We start from the raw sequence: 9793 nt of genomic DNA on the forward strand, positions 1-9793 counted from the left end.
ATTCGCCTCGAAGGCTCTTTTGAGTAAAGTTTCCGACTTTCTATCCATCTGATCCTGGATATTTCCGGAATCTTCAAAGGATAAATCGGACCTCTTAGATACTTGCGCTAAGGCTGCATCCAAGCGAGGAGCTTTAAAAAAAATTTCCTCCTCCTCATCTTTAAAGGGACACCTCCTTTTCCAAGCTTTCAGTTTGAGAAGCTTGCGTTCAGGTTCCTTCCATTCTCTAAGGATTATCTCCTTCAGAGACTGGTGGATGGGAAAGGTTCTGGTCTGTAACCTTCCTAAACCTCTATATACTCTATCTTGAGCTGAGACTTGAGCAGAGGGAACCTGAATATCTTCTGAGGCGTAAATGGCTTTTAATAAACCCTCCATGTCCTCACTCGAGAACAAAAATCCCCCAAGCTTAGCCTCCCCCTGGCTATCTTGGTCTGAATCTTCCTCTCCAGAACTACAATCTGGTACTTGGCCTTCCTCCACTTCAGATAATAGGGAGACTTGGCCCTGGGAACTTTCCGCATAAGATGTGGAAAGGTTTTCCTGTAACTGAGGAGTCGCTCTCTCTGACGGTACTTCCTGCAAACCCTTCACAAGGGTGGACTGAAAAGTTTGAAGGGTAGCCAACATTTCTGCTTGTAAGGCCCTACATTCCTTCATGACCTGAGCGGTCTCCTTGCCTGCGAGCTTGATGATACATCGATCGCAGAAAGGTTTGGAGTGGTCTTGTGCTAACTTAGCGTTACAGTAACCACAACGCCTGGACTTTGAAGTAACCTTCCCCTTAGACCTAGCAGCTGACCCCTGGGCAGAGCTTTCGGTCCCTGGGAATAGTCAAAAAATAGACAATTTAGCTACACAAGTCCTAAAAGGGGCACAGGAGCTCTACCCCGAGAACCCTGCCCCTAAATAAAGTTGGATCATTCACCCCCAGTGGCGACCTCAACGACTGTCTGCTCAGACGGACCTTCCTCTTCCATGGCGATTTGCTGCCCTGCAGGATCGCTGGATCAGGTCTCGAGCATCCCCTTGTTGTCTTTTCCAAGTGCCAGGAAAGCATCTTGCAGGACGAGGAGACTGGGTGTATCACAGCACACCCGTTCTGTTTGAAAAAACGCGCCGATCGGCGCCATCTTTAAGGAGGTCCGTCGCCCGGAAACGACGCACGGCCTCTTCCGGTCCTGCGCACTGAGGCTGGAACGCACGTCGGTGCGTCCAGCCATCTCAACTTCCGGAACTCGATACCCGGAAGTGACGCCCTTGGACTTCCGGACATGCGCTGTGGCGTTGGAACGCACGCCATCCGCGTCCGCATAAGGAAAGGCATCACCTCACCACTCCACCAACGAATGTGCAGGTAGGCCAATACAACAGGGGAATAGCCTACTGGGACAACTCCCCTGTCCCACGAGGCTCATACAAGGCTCCCTAAGGAGACCTTGAGTGAGGAATACCCCCCCCAAGATTTCTCCTGGGGGTATACAAGGGAGCACCACAGACCCTGTCTGTTTAAGTCCCTAAAAAGAAAAAGAACCTCACGAGAAAAACACGGGGTCCCAGACCCCAAGGAAAAAACTTTTAGAAAGAAACTTGGTTTCGCTGTCATCCTGTGGGAAACACAATCAAGAACTGAGGGTCTGAGGGAGGGGTGGGGACTTTTAAATTCGTTGTTGATTGTGTTTCCTGTCAGGTGGACCAGTCATCTCTCAGGTGTGCCGTCCTGGAAGATGACTGGAGAAAAAAAAAAAATCTCTCTCTCTCTCTCCCGGCATCTTAACTGTGGGCACCTGGTTGTGACAGCTTGTGGCTTCACAGTCAGATGACCACTGCGCATGCGTGAGCCGCTCTGCGCATTGTGAACGGTCCCCGCAGACTTGTGGGACCTGTGAGCTGTCTCAGAAGTCTGCAGGAGAGGAGAGGAGAGGAGAGGAGAGAACTCACCTAGGCAAGTTGTATATACACTATTAAAATTACTTCAATTTTTTTTCTTTAAGAATGTTGTAAGAACATTTGTTTTTCTAATCAGCGGGTCAAATCAAAGCTTGCTTTTAGTGGTAGCGACAAGAAAATTCAAAGGAACAGGATGGAATTTTTTTCTTGAATGTAGGAATTTCTAGCAACGTGTGTAGTTTTCCCTTCAGTAAAATCCATTCACTCCAAAATCAAATGTTAAAATGAATGATTTTAAAAAGGACATTCTACTTGTGTATACCCAGCTTTACAAATGGGTACAAATCCGGGAAATGTAAAAAGTAAACCCAGCCAGCCATACATGGACAAAATTTGCACAGTTCAGCAGGAATCGGCTGAATTTATGTAAGGCTGTTGATTGATTTTTCATGAACGGACTTGTTGGTATATTTTTGCTATATCAGCCGCAGTGGTGATCAGTAAATTCTAAGGGTGGAAGAGTCCCCTCTGTCAGAATACAAAGACACAGCAGGGAGGCTTTCCCCATCCACCTCCAATGTGTGGAGGGGAAACCAGTTCAGATTTTTTGGTTTGGCCCTCCCAGCTGAATAAAAAAAAAAAAGTGGGGGCACTCGGTTGCGAGCACGCACGAGTGCCCCCATGAGAAGAGGGGCTAGGGGTGGCGGCAGGGGACCAGAGAAGAGGAGGTTGGTGGCTGCTTTGTGCAATTCCATTGCACAGAGCAGATAAGTATAGACATGTTTAAAAAAAAAAAATACCTTTAGGCCGGTTCACACCGCTGCGGGGGGAGATCCGGATGTGATTCGCACAGCAAATCACATCCGATCTCCGTAGCGATGCGAGTTCAGCCATACAGATAGTATGGCTGAATTCGCAGCGCTCCCGCAGCAAACTCGCACGGGACCCTTTTTTGGGTCCGCAACAGAATCGGATCGCATGGGGGTTCACACCATGCGATCCGATTCCTGTGCGAGTCGGCAGATCGCACTGCGATATGCCGACGGATCTGGGGGTGTCATTAACATAACATTGACACTCCCAGCCGTCCGCATAGGGCAGTGTGAACTGCCGGCGGGAGGTGTGCGATGCGGGTAAACGCCGCGGATTCGCGGCGTTCCCGCATCGCTATAGTGTGAACCCGGCCTTACAATCACTTTAAAGCAGTATTAAAGAGGAAGTAAACCCTGATGGGTTTACTTCCTCTTTCATTCCCTGCAAAGGTAAAGCATAATGGACTACTATGCATCACATAGTAGTCCATTATGTGTCACTTACCTGACACAGGAGCCAGCGAAGTCACCACTGTCCCCTTGTGTACGGAGCCTCCATCTTCTTGGTGGGTCTCGCTGCTCCGCCGCTGTCATTAGACGGAGCTGCAATGACGTCACTCCCACGCATGCTCAGTGCGCCGCTGTCTACGGCACCACTACGGTCAGGGGGGTGAGGGATTGGACACGAGCTCGGCGCCGCTACGGTCAGGGGGGTGAGGGATTGGACACGCGCTCGGCGCCGCTACGGTCAGGGGGGTGAGGGATTGGACACGCGCTCGGCGCCGCTACGGTCAGGGGGGTGAGGGATTGGACACGCGCTTGGCGCCGCTACGGTCAGGGGGTGAGGGATTGGACACGCGCTCGGCGCCGCTACGGTCAGGGGGTGAGGGATTGGACACGCGCTCGGCGCCGCTACGGTCAGGGGGTGAGGGATTGGACACGCGCTCGGCGCCGCTACGGTCAGGGGGTGAGGGAGGGGACACGCGCTCGGCGCCGCTACGGTCAGGGGGTGAGGGGGTGAGGGAGGGGACACGCGCTCGGCGCCGCTACGGTCAGGGGGGTGAGGGAGGGGACACGCGCTCGGCGCCGCTACGGTCAGGGGGGTGAGGAGGGGACACGCGCTCGGCGCCGCTACGGTCAGGGGGGTGAGGAGGGGACACGCGCTCGGCGCCGCTACGGTCAGGGGGGTGAGGAGGGGACACGCGCTCGGCGCCGCTACGGTCAGGGGGGTGAGGAGGGGACACGCGCTCGGCGCCGCTACGGTCAGGGGGGTGAGGAGGGGACACGCGCTCGGCGCCGCTACGGTCAGGGGGGTGAGGAGGGGACACGCGCTCGGCGCCGCTACGGTCAGGGGGGTGAGGAGGGGACACGCGCTCGGCGCCGCTACGGTCAGGGGGGTGAGGAGGGGACACGCGCTCGGCGCCGCTACGGTCAGGGGGGTGAGGAGGGGACACGCGCTCGGCGCCGCTACGGTCAGGGGGGTGAGGAGGGGACACGCGCTCGGCGCCGCTACGGTCAGGGGGGTGAGGAGGGGACACGCGCTCGGCGCCGCTACGGTCAGGGGGGTGAGGAGGGGACACGCGCTCGGCGCCGCTACGGTCAGGGGGGTGAGGAGGGGACACGCGCTCGGCGCCGCTACGGTCAGGGGGGTGAGGAGGGGACACGCGCTCGGCGCCGCTACGGTCAGGGGGGTGAGGAGGGGACACGCGCTCGGCGCCGCTACGGTCAGGGGGGTGAGGAGGGGACACGCGCTCGGCGCCGCTACGGTCAGGGGGGTGAGGAGGGGACACGCGCTCGGCGCCGCTACGGTCAGGGGGGTGAGGAGGGGACACGCGCTCTGCGCCGCTACGGTCAGGGGGGTGAGGAGGGGACACGCGCTCGGCGCCGCTACGGTCAGGGGGGTAAGGAGGGGACACGCGCTCGGCGCCGCTACGGTCAGGGGGGTGAGGAGGGGACACGCGCTCGGCGCCGCTACGGTCAGGGGGGTGAGGAGGGGACACGCGCTCGGCACCGCTACGGTCAGGGGGGTGAGGAGGGGACACGCGCTCGGCGCCGCTACGGTCAGGGGGGTGAGGAGGGGACACGCGCTCGGCGCCGCTACGGTCAGGGGGGTGAGGAGGGGACACGCGCTCGGCGCCGCTACGGTCAGGGGGGTGAGGAGGGGACACGCGCTCGGCGCCGCTACGGTCAGGGGGGTGAGGAGGGGACACGCGCTCGGCGCCGCTACGGTCAGGGGGGTGAGGAGGGGACACGCGCTCGGCGCCGCTACGGTCAGGGGGGTGAGGAGGGGACACGCGCTCGGCGCCGCTACGGTCAGGGGGGTGAGGAGGGGACACGCGCTCGGCGCCGCTACGGTCAGGGGGGTGAGGAGGGGACACGCGCTCGGCGCCGCTACGGTCAGGGGGGTGAGGAGGGGACACGCGCTCGGCGCCGCTACGGTCAGGGGGTGAGGAGGGGACACGCGCTCGGCGCCGCTACGGTCAGGGGGGTGAGGAGGGGACACGCGCTCGGCGCCGCTACGGTCAGGGGGGTGAGGAGGGGACACGCGCTCGGCGCCGCTACGGTCAGGGGGTGAGGAGGGGACACGCGCTCGGCGCCGCTACGGTCAGGGGGGTGAGGAGGGGACACGCGCTCGGCGCCGCTACGGTCAGGGGGGTGAGGAGGGGACACGCGCTCGGCGCCGCTACGGTCAGGGGGGTGAGGAGGGGACACGCGCTCGGCGCCGCTACGGTCAGGGGGGTATGGAGGGGACACGCGCTCGGCGCCGCTACGGTCAGGGGGGTGAGGAGGGGACACGCGCTCGGCGCAGCTACGGTCAGGGGGGTGAGGGGGGACACGCGCTCGGCGCCGCTACGGTCAGGGGGGTGAGGAGGGGACAGGCGCTCGGCGCCGCTACGGTCAGGGAGGGTGAGGAGGGGACACTCGCTCGGCACCGCTACGGTCAGGGGGGTGAGGGATTGGACACACGCTCGGCACCGCTATGGTCAGGGGGGTGAGGGATTGGACACATGCTTGGCACCACTATGGTCAGGGGGGTGAGGGATTGGACACATGCTTGGCACCACTATGGTCAGGGGGGGTGAGGGACTGGACACATGCTTGGCACCACTATGGTCAGGGGGGATGAGGAGGGGGACACACGCTCGGCACCGCTACGGTTAGGGGGGTGAGGGATTGGACACATGCTCAGCACACCCTCATCACGTTCATCTCTTATTGGGAAATTATTGACAAACACGATGGCCAGCTTGGGGTGAAAGAGCCGAGCTCGCCATCATCTCTGAGTGACAGCTGCTGGTAAGCCGTGCAGTTCGCCTTTCATTGGAATCCGCTCACATGTGTCATCTGAGATCCACTCACTTTTTAAACATGATGCTGTCGGTCTCCAAAGGCCCCCCGGCTAATGGAAGTGTAAGGAGGAGAAGGAGCACGTTCACATCCGGAGTACAGCTCGCAGTGGCCCTCCGACCACGCCGCCTGCACAATCACACCACACCGGTAATCGGCTGCTACAAATCCTGGCGGAAGTGAGGTAACCCAGCCGGAAGTTGTGAACTTTGGGCGGTAGTGATGTCACGGGGCGGTTCTTTAGTGAGGACGGACCCTAAAGTGTCTGTTACTATGACGAAGAACCGCTTGTTTGCTAATAAAGTGTAATAGTTACATAATGTCGTGTGTGTGCGAGTCTGTGACCTGGCGCTTACATTTGTTATGCAATGTATGAAATGTACAAAGTAGGTTAGACCATTTTCTGTTCAGTCTAAAAAAAGTGTCATGAGGCTGAGGAAGAATTAAAGAATTCCAAGTCTGTCATTTTTACAAAGTCTTTTTTTTTTTTTTTTTTTATTACTTTATTGACATTTCTATCACCTTTTTGGAGCATGTCTCTGCGCAAACATAACCTGTCCTACTCTTTGCTGTAAAGTGATACAATACGACCTGAAGGCCCCTTTCACACTGTGGCGGTTTTTCAGGCGCTATAGCACTAAAAATAGCGCCTGTGTAGTGCCTGAAAAAACCGACCCCTTTCACTCCGGTGTGAAAGCCCGAGGGGCTTTCACACTGGAGCGGGGCGCTAGCAGGACGGTGAAAAAAGTCCTGCTAGCCGCATCTTTGGAGTGGTGAAATCAATGGCACGGCGCAGCTATACCGCCGGCAAAGCGTCACTGCAGCGGCGCTTTGCCGGCGGTTTTAACCCTTTTTCATCCGCTAGCGGGGGCTAAAACCACCCTGCTAGCGGCGGCAGACCACCGCTAAAACGACGGTAAGGCCCCTTTCACACTGGGGCGGTGTGACCGTCGGCGGTAAAGTGCCGCTATTTTTAGCGGCGCTTTAGCTGCGGTCTGCGGCCGCTAGCAGGGTTGTTTTAACCCCCGCAAGCGACTGAAAAAGGTTTAAAACCGCCCGCAAAGCGCCGCTTTGCCGGCAGTATAGCCATGCTGCCCCATTGATTTCAATGGTTATGAGCGGTGAATAAGACCGCTCCAAAGATGCGGCTAGCACAACTTTTTTTTACCGTCCTGCTAGCGCACTGCTCCAGTGTGAAAGGCCCTCAGGCTTTCACACCAGAGTGAAAGGGCCGTTTTTTTCAGGCGCTACACAGGCACTATTTTAGCGCTGTAGCGCCTGAAAACCATCCCAGTGTGAAAGGGGCCTAAGCGCAACTAAACCCCATCAGTTTTACCATTTAAAAAAGGCCAGTTACATTCCTGGCATGCTGAGAATGCCAACTGTCACATTTGCCTGTGTTCTCAATCAAACTGTCAAACTACTAAATGGCTGGTGTCACTGCATCCAGGCAGCTGCAGATCAAACACAGAGAAAGGTGGCAGCTTCTTTGGCTGTAAAGGCCCTTTTCACACCAGCAGACCGATTAGGTCCGCCTGACCATTTTTTAGGCAGACCCGAGTTTGGGGTGGAATTTTTCACGTGGGGTTCTCATTTTAAGCCTTAACAGACCCAAATGGCCTTGTATGTATTGGGGGGGTTATTTTAGGCTATATTTTTGTTTTGGGTTAAAATCTTGCAGCTGCAATGTAGATTTGTAAGTTTTATCTAAAGCCGTACATCTTTGAAGCAGCATTTTGGATACATGCTACAGATGCACCACTTTATAGGCAGAGTAAGCCCCCAAGTTACTAGCTTTTAAACAATTTAGCATTTTTAAAACTCCTTGTTTCATTTTTGGGGTTGTCAAAATTGGTGACACTGATATATGTCTCTCAGGGTGGGACCTGGACCCCATGACAATTTTAAATCCAATAACTAGAATATAACTAGAATATAAGCCAGCCAATTTCTGTAATTTTGTAGCATGTTGGATGATGTGCTTAATTTTGGAGGAGGGGTTGATTATTTTGTGCTAGCTGCATTTGGGTTGTTTTGGGCATGCTCAGGGACTCAGAGAATCAGGGACTCAGAGAATCAGAACTCCTTGCGGTTTCAAGTTATGCCTGGTCATTTTCAGAAAGTGAGTTTGGAGTTCATTGTAAGGCCTTTCATAGTGGAACCCTTGTATGCTATGGAGGAGAAGCCATTGGTTGTTCACCTGTTAAACCCTTGGACATTGCCTTGGAAGTGGCTTATTTTGAAGAGATACTGCTCTTCAGTGAAGGGAGGCTTCAGGCTGACTAATCGTCTGGGGATCTTAAATTTTTTTGTCAAACTGAAGGTGGATTCTGAAGGGATTGGTGGAGTGTGGCATCCACCAGCTAATGTTTCAATAGCAGGAAATAGAGGGTTTCTCTACTATCCTGGTCAACCAACATACTGCAGGAGATGTCATAAGTTTGGGCATACTGGAGATGAATGTAATGTGGAGATGCACTGCAGGAACTGTGGGGAAGAGGGACATGAGGCTGGGGCTTGCTTGGTTAAGCGGGCCTGTGATATATGTGGACAGCGTGATCACACAGTGAAGAATTGTCCAAAAGTAAGAAGGCCCTATGTCTCTTATACTGAAGCTGTCAGGCGCACTGTTGAGAGTGGACCACCAGTGTCCACACAGGTGCTGTCTAACTCTCCTGAAAGATGGGGGGGGGGGGGGTGGAGGTGGAAGAGGAAGAAAGTGGACACCAGGGTGTGGAGGAGAGAGGAGAAGTGCCACCCACCAATGTGGAGCCATTAACAGCGCAGAGTGGAGCTGAGGTGGAGAGGGCAGTGGGGGATGTCGGAGTGGAGGTAGAATCACCAGCACTAAGTCCGGGGATTGGGAATATTTCAGCCGGCCACAATGTCGCCCAGTCAGGAGTTTCCGGATGATGAAAGCGTTGTAGCCCTGAGGATTGTATGTCAGTTTTCTGGCATAAGTGATAGGACTGGGGGTGAATGATGCACATCTTCATGTGAATGAGCATCAAGCTGATGTCCCTCAATGTGAGGGGTTTTGGGTCTCTTGCTAGACAGAGTGAGGACCTGAGGGTCAATGGAGGAGACATCACCTCTACAGAAATATTTTTTTAATCGATTGCCCAAGCCTTCAGAGTGGGTGTTGGATTACATATGGTTGGCAGTTGGTGACAGTAGGAATGCTGGGGTAGGCATTATCATTACAAATAGGATTATTTGCATTACATCACATTTTGTGTTAGTGCCGGGAAGATTAATTATGGCAGATTTAGTTTTGTTTAACCAGAAGTTTAGGCTTTTTAATTTATATGCTCCTGTGAATTGATAGGAGGAATGTCTTGAGTTTTTGAAGTTTTAAAGTTACATGCAGTGGGAAGGAGACCTAGTGTGATCATGGGTGATTTTAATACAATCCATTTTGTGAAAGATCAGATAGGAGTAGCGGATAGGACTAAGTTAGATGTAGGTAGCACCATGCTGAATGGGATAAGTCAGGACTTACATCTCAATGATGCTCATATTCTGGGTTTGGTGGATCAGTATTTCACATGTTTTTTCAGAGAGTGGGCGCACCAAATTCAGAATTGATTTATGTTTGTATTCTGATGCGTTCAAATGTGCTAATGTTAAGCACAGGCCTTTAGTTTTTTCAGACCATGTAGCAGTGTATGTTGACTTGAGTATGGGGGATACTATTAAGTTTGGTTTAGGGGTATGGAGGTTAAATAGTTTATTGTTTCAGG

The 9793-nt window shown here is 54.4% G+C and overlaps 1 protein-coding gene across 1 annotated transcript in view; it reads right to left on the bottom strand.

Moving 5' to 3' along the window:
* MCTS1 (MCTS1 re-initiation and release factor) overlaps window positions 1–6245 on the bottom strand; it is a 34817-nt gene extending 28572 nt beyond the window's left edge. Inside the window, exon 1 of the mRNA XM_077476906.1 lies at window positions 6063–6245. Within this exon, the coding sequence (XP_077333032.1) occupies window positions 6063–6073 (11 nt within the window). The 5' untranslated portion in view covers window positions 6074–6245. The remainder of the gene's footprint in view (window positions 1–6062) is intronic.
* Window positions 6246–9793: the final 3548 nt, after the last annotated feature.

This window comes from Lithobates pipiens, unplaced genomic scaffold (genome assembly GCF_037356315.1).
Source record: "Lithobates pipiens isolate NorthernLeopardFrog02 unplaced genomic scaffold, aLitPip1_a1.2 Scaffold_1, whole genome shotgun sequence".
Classification (NCBI taxonomy): domain Eukaryota; kingdom Metazoa; phylum Chordata; class Amphibia; order Anura; family Ranidae; genus Lithobates; species Lithobates pipiens.